The 16,793-nt window shown below is 47.1% G+C and overlaps 1 protein-coding gene across 7 annotated transcripts in view; it reads right to left on the bottom strand.

Annotated features, from left to right (window-relative positions):
- TANC1 (tetratricopeptide repeat, ankyrin repeat and coiled-coil containing 1) overlaps nucleotides 1-16,793 on the bottom strand; it is an 88,943-nt gene that overhangs the window by 2,628 nt on the left and 69,522 nt on the right. For 6 of the 7 annotated variants that reach the window (XM_064155331.1, XM_064155356.1, XM_064155347.1 and 3 more), the window contains 12 exons: nucleotides 15,032-15,140; nucleotides 14,691-14,813; nucleotides 13,575-13,811; nucleotides 12,841-13,029; nucleotides 11,353-11,431; nucleotides 7,708-7,841; nucleotides 7,115-7,238; nucleotides 6,355-6,530; nucleotides 5,769-5,901; nucleotides 4,752-4,843; nucleotides 3,238-3,384; nucleotides 921-1,021 (listed from right to left, as the gene is read on the bottom strand). In XM_064155331.1, the coding sequence (XP_064011401.1) occupies nucleotides 921-1,021; nucleotides 3,238-3,384; nucleotides 4,752-4,843; nucleotides 5,769-5,901; nucleotides 6,355-6,530; nucleotides 7,115-7,238; nucleotides 7,708-7,841; nucleotides 11,353-11,431; nucleotides 12,841-13,029; nucleotides 13,575-13,811; nucleotides 14,691-14,813; nucleotides 15,032-15,140 (1,644 nt within the window). Of the gene's footprint in view, nucleotides 1-23; nucleotides 341-920; nucleotides 1,022-3,237; nucleotides 3,385-4,751; nucleotides 4,844-5,768; nucleotides 5,902-6,354; nucleotides 6,531-7,114; nucleotides 7,239-7,707; nucleotides 7,842-11,352; nucleotides 11,432-12,840; nucleotides 13,030-13,574; nucleotides 13,812-14,690; nucleotides 14,814-15,031; nucleotides 15,141-16,793 lie in introns of those variants that run through there. The other variant, XM_064155382.1, reaches the window with a different exon arrangement.

Here is a 16,793-nt window from a genome sequence, read left to right as displayed (position 1 = left end):
ACTGGATGTTCTCCCGGAAATTGGGTGAAAATACAGAGCCAGCCCTGAACCCTTCCCCTTGTACCCTAACAGCTCTGTCATGAAAGCAGCAGAAGCCTGCTGCTAACACTAGGCACTGAGGCTTTGTCTTCTGCACTGTTCTGAGCGTAGGTGAGTTGCTGAACTCAGCCTTGTGACCATTTATTGTGCTGCTTAGGAAAGACACAGTTAACCACAACAGCAGCTCTCCTAGGCTTCGGTTATGCCACTACACCTTGGCGGTTCTCTAGGTTCAAGAGATGGTTCCTCCTCTTGCTCCTTGTGTTCATCTTGAACTGTTCATGGTTCAACATACCCTGGCCTGTAAAAGCAACCAGCAATAGAACAAGGGGACACAGTCTCAAGTTGTGCCAGGGTAGATATAGGCTGGATATTAGGAAGAAGTTCTTCACAGAGAGAGTGATTGGCATTGGAATGGGCTGCCCAGGGAGGTGGTGGAGTCACCGTCCCTGGGGGTCTTCAAGAAAAGACTGGATGAGGCACTTAGTGCCATGGTCTGGTTGACTGGCTAGGGCTGGGTGCTAGGTTGGACTGGATGATCTTGGAGGTCTCTTCCAACCTGGTTGATTCTATGATTCTTGGTAATAAACAGTGCAGAAGGTTGGTGGCATGCTGCTGCTTGCTGAGCACAAGGAACAGAAGAACCAGTCACCCTTTCTTCTTCGTAGCCGTTACTTACTTTCTGCACTGCCTAATAATGACTGCAGTGAGAATACTGCTATCTGGATTTGGTTAGTGTTGATGCAGAGACCTAATACAGATGGAAGGGCCACAAGGCAAATAGCTTTGCAAATTCCAAATGGAACTAATGGAAAAGAGAAGGAGTTTTTGCAAGGGTTAGGCAGTTAAAGATAGCTGTGCAGCCATGAATCAGACAGTACCTGCTGTTCCTCTTGGCTCGTGCTCGAGCGTAGTATGCTTCGTACGACTTGGGTTTCAGGTCCAGAGCTTTCGTAGCAAACTCTTCAGCCAGCCCAAAGTCCTGTAATGGCAACAGAAGCACCCATTACACACTGACAACAAAAGCTGCATGCTCTTCAGTTCTGGTACAGCTCCAGAAGTGTGGAGAACCTGTGCAGTGCAAGCAGTCATCAGCACGAGGGCAGACCACATCCTGGGCTGCATCAAACAAAGCGGTGCCAGCAGCTCCAGAGAGGTGATTATGCCACTTTCCTCTGCTCCAGTCAGACCTCATCTGGAGTGCTGTGTACAGGTATGGAGCCCTCAATATAGGAGGGACTTGATGGAGTGGGTCTAGAGTAGGACCACAAAAATGATCAGGGGGTTAAAGCTACAAAGACAAGTTGAGGGAACTGAGGTTGTTCAGCATGGAGACCTAATAGCAGCCTTCCAGTATCTGAAGGAGGCCTACAAGAAGGATGGAGAGAGACTGTGTGGTGATAGGACGAGGCCTATCACCACACAGTGAGGTGGTTTGGGCCCCATCCCAGGAGATATCCCAGGCTCAGCAGGGCTCTGGGCAACCTGATCTAGTTGAGGTCACTTCTGTCTGCAGCAGGGTTGGACTAGATGACCCTTGGAGGTCACTTCCAACCCTAAATCATTCTATGATTCTGTGTCTTCTGAATGATTGAGAGTAGACCTTACTTTGCCAGCCCTGCCTTTCGTGTCTGAGAGAAGTGGACTCCAAAGTGGCTAAAAAGCAATATGATTATATATTATATATATATAATTATAATATATAAACATACTATATATAAAAAAATATATTATATTATTTATATATTTATATATATTTATATTTCTTATATATATATATATATAACTATTTATATATATTTATAATTATTTTATATATTTATAACTATTTATATTTTTATATAAATATATATATAGTGTAATATATTAAACATAATGTAATATATCGTATATAATTGTATATAATATATAATTATGATTGTATAATATATATATAATATTACATATTATATATGACAGCCAGGGTCATTTTCAACCCAGAGATATGGAAGTGCTGGAAGGGGCTGAATGTTTAACAGGCTAAATGACTTTGGACAGTCTGGAAAAAAGGCCAGCTAAAGACCTAGCACTGTAGAGCCCAAGCAGGAGCTGGGATGGACTAGTCCAGAGCTTGCTTTGATAAGGCAGGTGGAATTTTGAGAGAACAATTCCACTAGACATAGAGTCTTGGCCTTTGCTTAGCAAAAACACAGAGTAAGAGTTTAGCAACTTGCTGGTCACACTAAAGACTAATTAACAAAGCAGGAGTGCAGTTGGGCACAGAGGGCTCCAGGAAGGGTGAGGCAGAAGCAGGTCTAATTTTTCTAACAGCCACGCATAGCACGGGGCCTTCCTAATCCTGAATGAAGTGAGCCTGGTGATGCATGAGGTTGGATGGTAGTAACGCCTGAAAGCCACAGCCTGAGATCTCATCCAAGAGCAGGGTAACAGCAGCTTTAGATGTGAGGTGGAGCACTCCAGGATTATCAGGTGTAAGAGACAGGAGTCTTCAGTGGGGTATGGTGAGAACCACACACAGGAGCTGTTTGCAGAGCCACTTTCTGCTAATCTGCCCCAAGTGAAAAAGCCAGGCTTGTTTAGGAAGGCAGCAGGAGAGGCCTTACCTCTTCTAGCACAGAAAGGAAAGGATGAGTACTGCTCTGCCAAGCACTCAGCTGCCTGTGTAGAGTGCTCAGAAACGCCTCAGAGCAAAGCAGGGGCCAAGAACACCCAGCAGAACACCAGCACGATACAGCTGCAGCAGCTGTACAGCAACCAGGGGTAGCGGTGGCAGTTTCCATTTAGTGTTTTTGGAGTACCAAAGCCATCCAGCAGCTGATCATTCCAAACCACCTGCACTGCATGCAAAGTACTTTACACTGCCCCATCTTGGTGAGTTCCAGGCTAGGCTCTGAGCAACCTGGTCTAACAGGAGGTGTCCCTGCCCACAGCAGGTGACTGGAACCAGGTGGTCTTTCAAGTCCCTTCCAACCCAACTCATGGTGATTCTGTGACACGAACAGCTGTAACAGATCCCCCATGGCAATGTGTTTTCATCTTCTGAACCCTTCTCGTTTGTTTGCTGAGACAACAAAGCCCATAACCAGGGTGCGGTGAAAAGGATTCTGCAACAGCAAAACTAAAGGTCCAAGTACAACCTCAGTGGCATAACCCAAGTCTAAGAGTCCCCTGGCAGAGAGGCTACCAGCAAGAGCTTACATTTGTTTTTCGGCGGCATCGGGATAAATTCAGGTACAAGGAAACTCTCAGCTCGTTGAATGCTTTCATTTCTTCTCCAAATCCTTCTCTTGGAAACTTCCTCAGGGCATACTGATAGCGCTGAGCTGCCTCTTTCATCTTTCCTTTCTGCAGATGTAGGGAACAAGAGGCTTGTCACAAACTCTTCACCTTGCAATACTCTTGCAAAAAGCCACTTCTCTATGTGACATCTACCAAGAGCTGCTCTTCAAGGAGATGTTCTCTTTACTGCTATTGTACAAGTTCATTCCTTTTCATAGACATTTGATGTCTTTATTTACTTCATCTTAATGAAGTGGTGAAAATCTGCTGCAGGCAGTGAGCATGCTCAGCTGGATGTTACTCTGCACAACAACCATCAGTTCAAAACAGCTGGCAAATAAAACCAGAGCATACTGGGAGAAGGCGATGACCTGCCACAGCTCTGGGAAGTCCATTTCAATGACTCTAATATATTAAACTCAGCACTCTAGAGACAGAAACCAGCCAGGAGTTCAACTCCCTGTAGGAAACCCCCTTTAGCCCTGAGGCTTGCCCTACTCTGGTGTCAGAGTCCCAGCAGCAGCTTGAGGGGACCATGAAGAAAATGAGCTGCTGCTGGTGACGTGGTGGCACCTTTTCCCTGATCACCAGTGAGTCACATCTGACACACCACTGGAGGGGTGTGACATGGGGGAGCCTTGCTGGGGGTGACAGAACTGCCTTTGTGGCATAAAGTCTGTGATCCTTTAGGCTGCTCAGAAGGCAGATCTGCTTGCATGGAAAGCCCTAAGACATTTCAGGCTCAATACTCCTGGTCAGTTGTCTAAGTGCATTCATAAGGCTCTTGTACAGAATCTAGGAGAACCTAAGCAGGTGCATGTGATACAGACCAAAGGTCAGAGATAAGGTGACAGATATTTGAGGCCCCTTATAAAACCCCTACAAATGACAAGTCTTGTAGCTAGAAGAGATGCTGAGTGACGCTCGTGGAAGCCATGCAGCACTGTGCTGCACTGGTGAAAAGAGCACAGCACACAAAACTACTTCCAGCCTCTCTGCTGGGCCATAGAGCACCACGAGCAAATAGACTATATCCAAAGAACTGTCAGTTTCCTCATTGTGTGTTTAAATACTGTACAAAAGGACATGATCTGAAGAAAAGGAGATTGACCACAGGTCCCTTAGTTCAAGACAATCAGCACCTCTCATTTGGAGCAGCGTTTAAGAAGCAACTGGCTGCTAGAGATACTGACTAGAGAATTGCTCAACAGAAAGTGCACTTGGCCATCTTCACTCTCATTCATTTTACACACAGGAGGTTTCAGTGTTTCTTTCCCAGAGTCCTCAAGATTTCAGTCTCATTCCCCACATGAAAGCACATGCAAGTGCACATCGTGCTTTAACAGGGAAGGAGGTGCAAAGAACTTCAATCTCCCTTCAGTCAGAAGTCCATTTAAAGTACTCTACTATCATCAAACAAATAATTTACCTACTTTGTACAGTATATTTCCTTCCTCCATCAGTTTCTGCAGCAGAATGAGGAGGATATCAGGTTTTGAGGTGGCCATCGCCCATGCTGCATTTCCTGCAAGTTAAATTTTAAGGATCTCTGATGAAAGGGAAGTGTCTCTGATACCTACTCACACCAGGAATCCTTAATCCTGCTTCAGTTAGGTATTCTGCCTGCCTGCAACTATGGTTATTACTGCCTACAAATATAGCTACATTATCCATACGTTTATAATACCCATACCTGCCCCTTGCCTCCCTACAAAGAAAGCAGACAGGTATTAAAACTAGTCCAACTCATTTCACCCCTGGTCTAAAGCCAATACAGGATGGTATGGAAGTCACAGTAGAGGTCAGGCCTAAGTAAGGACCTGTGTTTGTTCCCCAGAAATGGTGAATGATGATTTAAAGCTACAAGGGATGCAGAAATTATCATCCACACACCTGCACCACCTACTTGCCTACTGATCTGAGAAGATTTGGACACAGGCTTGGTGGGTTTTTTTTTGCCCACTGTTTGCAAAAGTGTACAAATTCTATGACTTATTAAAATAATATTATTTAAGTGTAAAACTTTGAAATCTAAGTCGTTCCTAGTGTCAGCATTAAGCATCACTAGTAAAGTTCCCATCATTTTCTTAGTTCACCTATATTGTGGGAGAGTAAGCATGTAAGGCTGTCTCCTTTAGACCTCCTCTTAAATATATTGTGATAGAGTAAGCATGTGAAGACTGTTGTCTCCTGTAGACCTCCTCATCAGCACAGAGAGAGGAACAGAATCAGTTATTTGCATTGCCTCACTGCTGAAGTGAGCCTTCAGTGTCTGCCCTTACAAGAGAGCGATGATTTCTCCCTATCGGGCACCTGCCAACCACACCACCTCCCAGCCTCCCATGTCTATTTGCAGCGTTACTCATTTAAATCCACTTTACAACACCACCAGCCACCTGGCAGAGCAGACAGCTGGTTGTTCCTGTGGAGCAGGAGCTGGTTCCACTAACCTAGCTTGGCTCCCTTTCTCAGGAGCATGACCACCACTGCCGTGTTGCGACAGCCGATAGCTCTGTCCAGCGGCCGCATGCCGCTATGGTCGACGTGCTCGATCATCGCTCCTTTCTCTACCAAGTACTGCACCTGGGAGAAGAAACAAGACAGCCCTCTCATGGTAGTTTTGGTAGGAAAGGCAGAGCAGCAAAATGTGCAAGCTACCACTGGTCCTTGAAGCGCACCAGCCGCACGCTCCAGATGTGCTCAGTGCCACCTTTGCAAGGGTAAGGATTTCCAACAGTTCCTCCCCACTCAACCGAGGCATGTGAGATAGCCATCAAAGTCAAGTTATGCTGTCTTGTGATGGAGAAGCAAAACCCTTTTGCATTACTCTGCTGTAAAACATAGCAGCATCATGCTGGACTCCCTCACAACCAGCTTGGTACTAAAATGCTTTCCTACAGTCCAGATGCCAGTTGTGTAAGCAGTTTGCCCACTTCCCCAGCTGTCCTCTCTCTTTTGCTCAGCAAGGTCTTCTCTAAGCTTTGTTTTGCATTTTGAAAACACAGGCTTAGTTTTCCTGCTCTTAGTTCTACTTACAATATCAGCATCTCCATAAAAAGCTGCCAGGTCCAGGGGTGTTCGTCCATTCTTGTCTGTCTGATCAGTTGTTGCGCCTTTCTCAACTAAGTACTGAACCACCTCCCTGTGCCCTTTCAGGCAGGCCCAGCTCAAAGCTGTTAGTCCTTCCTTGTCCAAAGATGAAAGAGCTGCTCCTGTAAAATGGAAATTAACTTTGTTATGTCCTGTTCAAGAAGAAGTTCACAGGATGTCAGGAGTTGGAAGGGACCTCTGAAGACCAGAGAGTCCAACTCCCCTGCCAGAGCAGAACCATAATCTATTGCAGGTCACAGAATCACAGAATCATAGAATCAACCAGGTTGGAAGAGACCTCCAAGATCATCCAGTCCAACCTATCCCCCAGCCCTAGCCAGAGGAACACATCCAGACAGGGCTTGAAAGTCTCCAGAGAAGGAGACTCCACAGCCTCTCTGGGGAGCCTATTCCAGTGCTCTGTGACCCTTAGAGTAAAGAAGTTCCTCCTCATGTTGAGGTGGAACTCTCTGTGCTGTAGTTAATATCCACTGCCTCTTGTCCTACTGCAGGGCACAAGTGAGCAAAGGCTGTCCCTGTCCCTTCCTTCTTGACACCCAGACCTCAGGTATATATGTTTATGAGATTCCTCTCTCAGTCGTCTCCTCTCCAGACTAAAAAACTCCATGGCTCTCGGCCTTCCCTCACACAGCTGTGGTCTCTGGGACAGCTGTGCAGCTCTTTCAATCAACCTTTCATTTCCTACCTTGAGAAAGCAGAAATTCCACAGTGCTTAAATGTCCTTCACAAGAAGCCACCATAAGCGGAGTTCGGCCTTGCTTGTCACTCAAGTTCACATCAGACCCATGCTCCACTAGAAGCTTAGCAATCTGAAGGAGAAAAGAGCAATGGAAGAACAAGTTGGCAGATTTAGATTTTAGCCCTGATAGCACAAAGAGGACTAAGGTGTTTCTAGCAGTCACTGAGAAATCCTGCACAGCTCAGGCCTGCTCCTGACTGGAGTGGCCAGCACGAGGAAGGCTCCTGACTCTAAGGTTCTCTCCCCATTAATACAGAAGCAGCAGAGGATCTGAAATTGCTTCTCTTCTTGGTCTAGGGATTATTTTAACTCCCATGTGTGGCTTTTGAGGTCTATCACACCTAAGGTTGTCATGCAGCCTATGTACTTCCACATCCCTTGCATGGTTTCAAGTAACCTCAAAAGGGAGCTCCTGAACAGGTCCCTTTGAAGCAAAGGGGCAGTGGAAATGTACAGTAATTTATGAGAGGGCTAGAGACAGAAGGAATCGAGGCCCACTTCCCAGAGGAATGCCTTTAATTGGCAGAGATGTGCCAGACCTGCCAGTGCCCCTGCCGTACTGCACAGAGGAGGGGAGGCACCCCTCTCCTGTTGGCTCTCGTCACGGCTGCTCCGTGCTGCAGAAGTAACTCGCAGACCTCCAGCTTTCCTCTTCCTGCAGCAGCTGTCAGGGCTAAAGAAAGCACGTTCATCAACAGCAGCTCTTAGCTGGCTTACCACATCTCCTGACACATGCACATTGTAAGAGTCTTACTGAATCCCCCACGTTTGTCAGCTCAGCTGCTCCATAAGAGTTTTGTCCCTCAAGTCAGTCAGAATCAGGTTAGGTCAAGTCAATAAAGCCACACACACATTCTGTGCTGAACAAAAAGAGAGCTCCCAAAGGTAACAACTGTACGACATGCATAGTTTTTGGGTTAAAAAGGATCTCTATGAAAATTCTGGATACAGGCAGCAGCCTGAGCCAGTTCCTTTTCCATTAATCACTTTTTTCACAAGAAAGCTTCGCCCCTATCAGACCCTGCTCAACGCTGCAGATGGGAACAATGCTGGGATTCGACAAAGTGCCTGGAACTCAAGTTTGAGGAAGCTGTTTACTCCATCCCCAGCAGTGATGTCATACCAAAAAGCAGGAAGGTGGGAGCTTGGACATCTTAGCTCCACTATACATTAGCTAGAATTGCTTTCCTAGTTTCTCGTGGTGCAAAACACAGCAGGACGGCAACCCAGAGCTGTAATTCCTGCCTTCACCCTTGCTCCAGACATCAAGGGATTACTGCATGTTTTCCAGTACACAGGAGACATTCTGGTTCACCTTGGAAAAGCCTCTTTTCAGCTGAACAGTCTATGCTGCCTGGACATCCAGCTACAATGCAGTAACCTTTTAGCTCCTGCACAGACAGAAGGCACCTCCTGAGCCCCGGCTGCAAACACCAGAGCACCACAACTGCACACACACCCCCATGCGGGCTGCCGAAGGAGCAGCCCAACAGCGCTGCAGCAATCAGTGCTGCACAGCACAGGGATAAAGTCACCACTGTGATCTTTATTTTAGGCACCTGCAGGATACAAATCCCTGCATCTTTTTGTTCACAACATCTGGCTTGTACGATAGCAGGTCAATTCCCCACATAGAATCATAGAATCAACCAGGTTGGAAGAGACCTCCAAGATCATCCAGTGAACCTAGCACCCAGCCCTAGCCAGTCAACTAGACCATGGCACTAAGTGCCTCAGCCAGGCTTTTCCTGAACACCTCCAGGGACAGTGACTCCACCACCTCCCTGGGCAGCCCATTCCAATGCCAATCACTCTCTCTGCCAACAACTTCCTCCTAGCATCCAGCCTAAAGCTCCCCTGGCACAACTTGAGACTGTGTCCCCTTGTTCTGTTGCTGCTTGCTTGGGAGAAGAGCCCAACCCCACCTGGCTACAATGTCCCTTCAGGTAGTTGTAGACAGCAATGAGGTCACCCCTGAGCCTCCTCTTCTGCAGGCTGCACACCCCCAGCTCCCTCAGCCTCTCCTTAGAGGGTTTGTGTTCCAGGCCCCTCACCAGCTTTGTCACCCTTCTCTGGACACGTTCCAGCACCTCAACATCTCTCTTGAATTGAGTGGCCCAGAACTGGACACAGTACTCAGGGTGTGGCACCGCTACTTTGTGGCTCTGCTCAGCAGTAGAAGGCCAAAGTTTAAACACCCAGCCTTGCAGCACTGCAACCTGCCACCTTCTCCTGCAGCTTATTGCGCTCCCTGCTTCTCACTAGGATGCTCGCTGAAGCTTGACAACATTTCCCCCACCACGATTTTCCTCCCCCCTCTTCCATTTCCCTTACATCAACTCATTGTGTGCTTGAAATGGAGCTTGAAATTCAAATGCTGTTGCTGTTAGTGTCAAAGCGCCACGGACGCTAATGCCATGTGGAAAACGGGGCCATGTGCAGCAGCTTCTGCAAGAGCGGTGGAAGGCTCACCCCCCGTTCCCTACAACCTGATCCAGTCCATTCTGCAGCAACAGCTGGGTCAAACTGTCAATCTCTTACATTTTTTTTAGCGTTTTCAAGCATGATAAAGTAGTTTTCAAACTCCAGTGGAGGCTGAAATTCCAAACACTGTAGTAGGCAGTAAGTTCTCTGCTTTTAACATTGTCACTCTTCACTCCCTCACTAATTCACTCTTACACTGTTTAGCTCCAAACAAGTGGAAACCAACTGTGACACAAATGGGCATGTCCAGTTCTGGGCCCCTCAATTCAAGAAAGATGTTGAGGTGCTGGAACATGTCCAGAGAAGGGCAACAAAGCTGGTGAGGGGCCTGGAGCACAAATCCTATGAGGAGAGGCTGAGGGAGCTGGGCCTGTTTAGCCTGCAGAAGAGGAGGCTCAGGGGTGATCTTATTACTGTCTACAACTACCTGAAGGGGCATTGTAGCCAGGTGGGGGGTGGCCTCTTCTCCCAGGTAACCAGTAATGGAACAAGGGGACACAGTCTCAAGTTGTGCCAGGGTAGGTCTAGGCTGGATATTAGGAAGAAGTTCTTCACAGAGAGAGTGATTTCCCATTGGAATGGGCTGCCCAGGGAGGTGGTGGAGGCACCGTCCCTGGGGGTCTTCAAGAAAAGCCTGGATGAGGCACTTAGTGCCATGGTCTGGTTGACTGGCTAGGGCTGGGTGCTAGGTTGGACTGGATGATCTTGGAGGTCTCTTCCAACCTGGTTGATTCTATGATTCTAAAGGCAAAGCAAGCTGTGCTGTCCAGAAATGTCAGTGCCAGCATTTTGGGTACAAGGTGTAACCAGCAGCACAGCAACAACACAGCTCCCTAAGCCTTAGCCAGGAGTTGGAAGACAAAGTGAGGCCATCACCTAACAATTCCTACAAATAAGGCTTTCAAGCTGCAACTGGGCAGGTTTAGACTAGCTATTAGGAATTATTTTTTTTCCTAGCAAGAAAGAGTGGTCAGGCATTGGGATGGGCTGCCCAGGGTGGTGATTGAGTCACTGACACTGCCTGTGTTTCAAAGTCGTTTGAATGTGGTGCTTGGGGATATGGTTTAGGGTGCACCTTGTAGAGTAGGGATATGGGTTGGACTTGGTGATTCTGAGGGGCTTCTCCAACCTGAATGTTTCTGTTTTATAAAGTCCTCCAACAGACTACCTGGACTGGAGCTCAAAGGATCACAGGATGTTAGGGGTTGGAAGGGACCCAAGGAGATCATGAAGTCCAACCCCCCTGCCAGAGCAGGACAATACAATCTAAGACAGATCACAGAGGAACACATCCAGACAGGCCTTGAAAGTCTCCAGAGAAGGAGACTCCACAGCCTCTCTGAGAAGCCTGATCCAGTGCTCTGTGACCCTTACAGTAAGGAAGTTCCCTCTTGTATTGAGGCAGAACCTCTTTTGCTGTAACTTACACCCACTGCTCCTTGTCCTATCACAAAGCACTGTTTCCACAGACAATAATTTCCAAGTCAGATCTACAGTAATTTCAGTATCAAACAGCTCTTCATCACATGAATAGTTTCAGTCAGTTAAAAACCCTACCCTTATAAACTCTATTTTGTTATTAAAAATGGGTTGTTTTCCCATGACTTTTATCATAAAAAAACACCTGAATTTAACAAAAATCACTATTAAAGCCTCTTACTTGGTTAAATGAATTACAGAAACTGTGAGAAAGGCCATACCTGTTTCTCCCCACAAGGCATCAGTCTCGTTGATGTCTACATCAAGGTCCTTCTCGATTGCCAAGATGTAGCAAACCACCTGTCAAAGCAGAGATGTAGTGAGGCACATAACCCATGTGCTGTAACAAGACACAGCAATGGGTAGGGTAAAAGGTTTAAAGTTAGTGAGAGTGCTTCTCAACCAAGTTCAAGCAAGGTCTGGGTGCTTTTTAGTAAGGCTTGAAGGTGACTGAATGCTATCAAAAGCAGTGTTTAACAAGCCCAGCACCTTTCAATTAATTGGTTCAGGCTACTTTGCATGTGTGAAGTGTCCCTGCCCGAGGCAGGGTGGGGTGGAACTGGATGATCTTTGAAGTCCCTTCCAACCCTGACAATTCTGTGATGCCTGTGATTCACTGAGCTTTAGTGGATTCTATGATTATCACCAGTAGAGGTTTAAGTCAACTTCCAAAAACAGAGAGGAAAAGGTAGACAGAGAATTGTATGTAAACAAATCCTGAATGAAATCATAGAATCAGAATTGTCAGGGCTGGAAGGGACCTCAAGGATCATCCAGCTCCAACCCCCCTGCCATGGGCAGGGACACCTCGTGCTAGATCAGGCTACTCAGAGCCACATCCAGCCTGGCCTTAAAAACTTCCAGGAATGTGGCTTCTACCGCCTCCCTGGGCAACCTGTTCCAGTGTCTCACCACCCTCATGGTGAAGAACTTCTTCCTAATATCCAATCTGAATCTACCCACTTCTAATTTTGCTCCATTCCCCCCCAGTTCCATCACTACCTGACACCCTAAAAAGTCCCTCCCCAGCTTTCTTGTAGGCACCATTCAGATACTGGAAGGCCACAATAAGGTCTCCTTGGAGCCTTCTCTTTTCCAGACTGAACAACCCCAACTCTCTCAGTCTGTCTCCACAGGAGAGCAGCTCCAGCCCTCTGATTATCCTTGTGGCCCTTCTCTGGACACACTCCAGCACATTCAGATCTTTCTTGTAACAGGGGCTCCAGAACTGGATACAGTGCTGCAGGTGGGGTCTCACCAGAGTGGAGTAGAGGGGGAGAATCACCTCCCCCAGCCTGCTGGCCACACTTCTGATGCAGCCCAGGCTCTGCTTGGCTCTCTGGGCTGCAAGTGCACACTGCTGGCTCATGTTGAGCTCATCCACCAGCACCCCCAGGTCCCTCTCCCCAGGGCTGCTCTCAAGCCAGTCATTGCCCAGCCTATATCAGTGCTTGGGATTGCCTCAACCCAGGTGCAGGACCTTGCACTTGCTCTTGTTGAACTGTTGAATAATTCTCGTTGAAGAAACTGTTGAAAAATATGATTGGATAATTGATTGCAGCTTAAAACCAACTGCTAAGAATGCAAACTATTTCAAATATCCTAAGTCCCAACAGTTCTGCTTTTCAAACCTGTTTTAAAACCAGCTGCAAGCAGTGCTGTACAATTCCCAGGAATTCAAACACCAGCACCTGAACTACCCAACCTACCTGGCAGTGTCCCATGCTGGAAGCTGCTGTCAGAGCTTGCTGCACTGCTTGGCTTTTTCTTAGTGAATTTTGTTCTTGGGAAGAAGCAGTTGTCCAAGCAACATTGAGTAAGTACTGCAGGATGTCACAATGTCCTCTCAGAGCACTATGGACCAATGCACACTGGCCTTTCTTGTCTACATAGTCAGTCTGCATTGAGGGGAAAATGACATTAGAAAGTTACAAAGCCCAGGGAAAGGCGATGGAGAGGAGAAGCTCCTGAGCACTGCAGTGTCAATCCTATCATCAGGGAGGGCAGGAAGGAAGAATCAGACAGCCTCACCACAGTTGCAGGGAAGGTGAGGGAAAAACTATTCCTGGAAACCATTTCCAAACATGGAAACGACAGGAGGGAGACTGGGAGGGGTCAGCATGGATTTACCAAGAGGAAATCTGGCTTGGTGTATGAGAGGAGAGCAGGGGATGCTGTCTACTTCAACTTCAGTAAGGCTTTTGACACTGCCTCCCATGACAGTCATGGACAAGCTAAATGCATGGCGAGGCAGACCTGGAATTGCCTGAACAGATGGGCTAGGTAGAAAATGCTTCATGGAAGGCTGTGCAGATGTTCTGGACTCTTCCACTGCCCTGCTCCAAATCCACGAGTGTGAATTGTGTATCAACAACATCTTTCTTAGGCCTCTGCCTGACTTTTTTTGGGCTGCAGGCACTGCAGTCTGTGTGCACCAGCTTACCTTTGCACCTCTTTTGCACAGCAGTGAAACTATGTTCATGTGGCCCGCAGCGGCTGCGTAGCTAAGTGCTGTCATCCCATTTTCTGAAGTTCCATCAACTGCAGCTCCAAATTCCAGCAGAAGAGTGACCACTTCTTCATGCCCAAGGTGTGACTGAACACACAGCACTGGAGCATTATTCAGTACTTCAGTCCTGTAATTCACATTTGCTCCTGCCAAGATCAGCAGCCGACTCACCTGAAATTGAGTTTAAACAAAGCAGTTTCTCCTCAGTTTTGTCTGATTAAGAGACTTGATGTCTTGGGTCAGCCACTCACAGGCTACTCCCTAAAATTTGGATGTTATTGGTAGACATTGACTTTTTATCCCTATATAGCACCATGAATGTTTAAAATCAACTGTTAGCAAAGAGATTATTGCATTAGTGATCTCTTTACTCCTGGTAGAAGATTCAGCTCTTCCCTGAGTGAGGCTCTCTGCTCTCTCACCACAGTTTCATCCCTGTGACTTGCAACTACTCTGTAATTGATTCTATTAATAAAGAACTAGACTGCATAGAAAGCAATCTGACAAAAGTTATCAAAGCCTGGATGTGTGTGTGTATGTGTGTGTGCAAGTACACACACATTGCCAATCAAAAGGCTTAGCAGCTGGCCAGAATGGCAGCTCTCCCATTTGGATTTCTCTATCCTTAACCCAAGGACTCCAATAACAGAGCAAAGATTTGGTACTTCACATCCTTTCACTCGCAGTATTTCTCCTTTCACAGTTCTTGTGGTACTTGGCCATGCAGGAAAACATGGCTGAAGTGTGGCCAGCAAACCAGGTGGCGCATCTGACCCCTGGGAATGCATCCACACACTGATCCCTGCTACGTGGGTACATCGGAACCGGGGGTGAAACCCTTCCTTCCATCAAAACTATCAAGGAAGAGTGAACTGGAATTTAACAACAGCTTTAAAAAGCACAGAAAGACTTATTCTAAAGGAGTTCAGTTCCAGGTGCAGAGGGGTGGATGTTTTTTCTCCTAAAGGTTGGCAATGATTTCAACGTTCATCAGAGTCCCAGCAAGAGTGGCAGCTGAACCTTGACTGTACGCAATGCTTACTCCCTTACCTTCACATTGGGTGTGTAGATGTTTCTCAGAGAAGCAAGGGCTGCAGACAGTCCATCAGTACTGTAACCAATCCACAGGGCTTGAAGATGACTGGAAGAAATTCCAGTCCTTTTACTGAGACCCTAACAGAAATGATATAACAGGAGATCTCTCTATAGGATTAGAAATGCTATTGACAGCTACATCTCAGCAGTACGAAGAGAAATGACAGTTCTGTTCGTTAGCACTACCAAGTGGTTTGCATAAGCCTCTAACAAAGTATCTAAAGCAACTCAGAGAAGAATCCCTAAGATGCATTCAGATGAATAGATCATAAAAGCTGTTAGGCTGTAAAGCTTACCTTAAAAATGTGAGCTTTAAGTATATGGTGACCAAGTTCCATAGTCTGTTGGCGGTTTAGCTTTCCCTCTTGTCGAGAAAACATGAAAGCCAGCAGAGAGTGCCCATTCCTAGCAGAAAGGGTGGAGAGAGAGCTGCTTTTATAACTGTCCTCTCAGCAAATACCCTAACACAGCTGCAGGCCTGTCACAATAGTTCATCTTGCTCTGGCAGACTTCTGAAACATGCCATGGTATCCAAACAAAGCTCCTTCCACAGCCAAATAACGCAAAGAGGGAAAAAAAGCCAATTTCCAAGTTGAAATACACTCCTAACATTTCCCTCCTGTCACCTCCTAGGAAGCCTGTGTCAGGAACAGCACAGCCTTGGACAGTGATCTGCACACTGCTCCCCTCCTGTCTTGTTCCATCTCCCAGTCAGAAACTGTAAGTAGCTCAGGAAAAACCCAGTCCTTTCAGAAGATGTGAACCTTGGGCAGTGCGGGATTAACACCTGGACTCGATCTCAAAGGTCTTTTCCAACCTGCACAATCCTATGATGCTGTGAACTCCTTTGAAATTTGAGGTAAAATGTGTATTTAGTAATTGTCCACCTACAGCAGCTGGTGGTCAGTGCTCTGGGAAACTGTGGAAATGGCAGAAGCCTGAGGAACCAACGTCACCACACACTACACAGTCATCAGCCTATGCAGTGGAACTGGACAACTAACCACATACTAATTAGACTATCTGGGGGATTGCTTTTACAAGAAGGATGTGGAGATGCTGGAGCGTGTCCAGAGCAGGGCCACAAGGATGCTCAGAGGGCTGCAGCAGCTCTCCTATGAGGACTGACTGAAAGAGTTGGGGCTGTGCAGGCTGGAGAAGAGGAGGCTCCCAGGTGACCTTACTGTGGCCTTTCAGTATCTGAAGGGAGCCTACAAAAAAGCTGGGGAGAGACTTTTTAAGCTATCAGGGAGTGACAGGACTGGGGGAATGGAGCAAAGCTGGACCTGGGTAGGTTCAGACTTGACGTGAGGAGGAAGTTGTTCAGCATGAGAGTGGTGAGAGCCTGGAATGAGTTGCCCAGGGAAGTGGTTGAAGCTCCATCCCTGGAGGTGTTTAAGGCCAGGCTGGATGAGGCTGTGGGCAGCCTGATCTAGGGCAGGGTGTCCCCACCCATGGCAGGGGGGTTGGAAGTAGATGATCCTTGTGGTCCCTTCCAACCCTGACTGATTCTGTGATTTGCAAGGCCCTTCTCACCCCACCTTCAGGGACTTCTAAACAGAGCTTTCCAAGGAGGGCAGCTGTAAGTCAGAGTGGGCAGTGCAGAGCAGGCAGTGTGCTTCAGGAATGCAACAGGTCCAGTGTGTGACTGGCAAGGTGAAGAATGGTGGGGCTGAACAGCCTGCAGCCCTGGCACTGCCACCTTTGTTACATCCACAGAGGTTCTGGGTTAGTGACCATTTTAAATGGCAGAATTATAGATTCTTTTGTCAGAAAAAGAACAAGAAAGAAAAAGTAAACCCCTGGGGAGTATGAAAAAAAATGGAAGATGCAGACTGGGAGAATGTGCATGTGCAGCTTTCTTGTCTCCAAGCTAATTCATGCTAAGTCAAAGGTGAGATGGAACAAACTGAAGCTCTGCCATGAGGATACAATTATAGAATGAAATGCCTTAGTGTTTTCATGTTTAAAAGGGCCCAAACAATCTGTTCTTTCTATTCCTGCACTCCAAATAGACAAGGTGCTGCTGCATGTCACTCTCACCAGTTCTGCTCTATT

The sequence above is a fragment of the Pogoniulus pusillus genome, chromosome 2 (assembly GCF_015220805.1).
Source record: "Pogoniulus pusillus isolate bPogPus1 chromosome 2, bPogPus1.pri, whole genome shotgun sequence".
Classification (NCBI taxonomy): Eukaryota; Metazoa; Chordata; class Aves; order Piciformes; family Lybiidae; genus Pogoniulus; species Pogoniulus pusillus.
The sequence above is the reverse complement of the archived record's forward strand: the minus strand, read 5'-3'. Positions and strand labels throughout refer to the sequence as shown.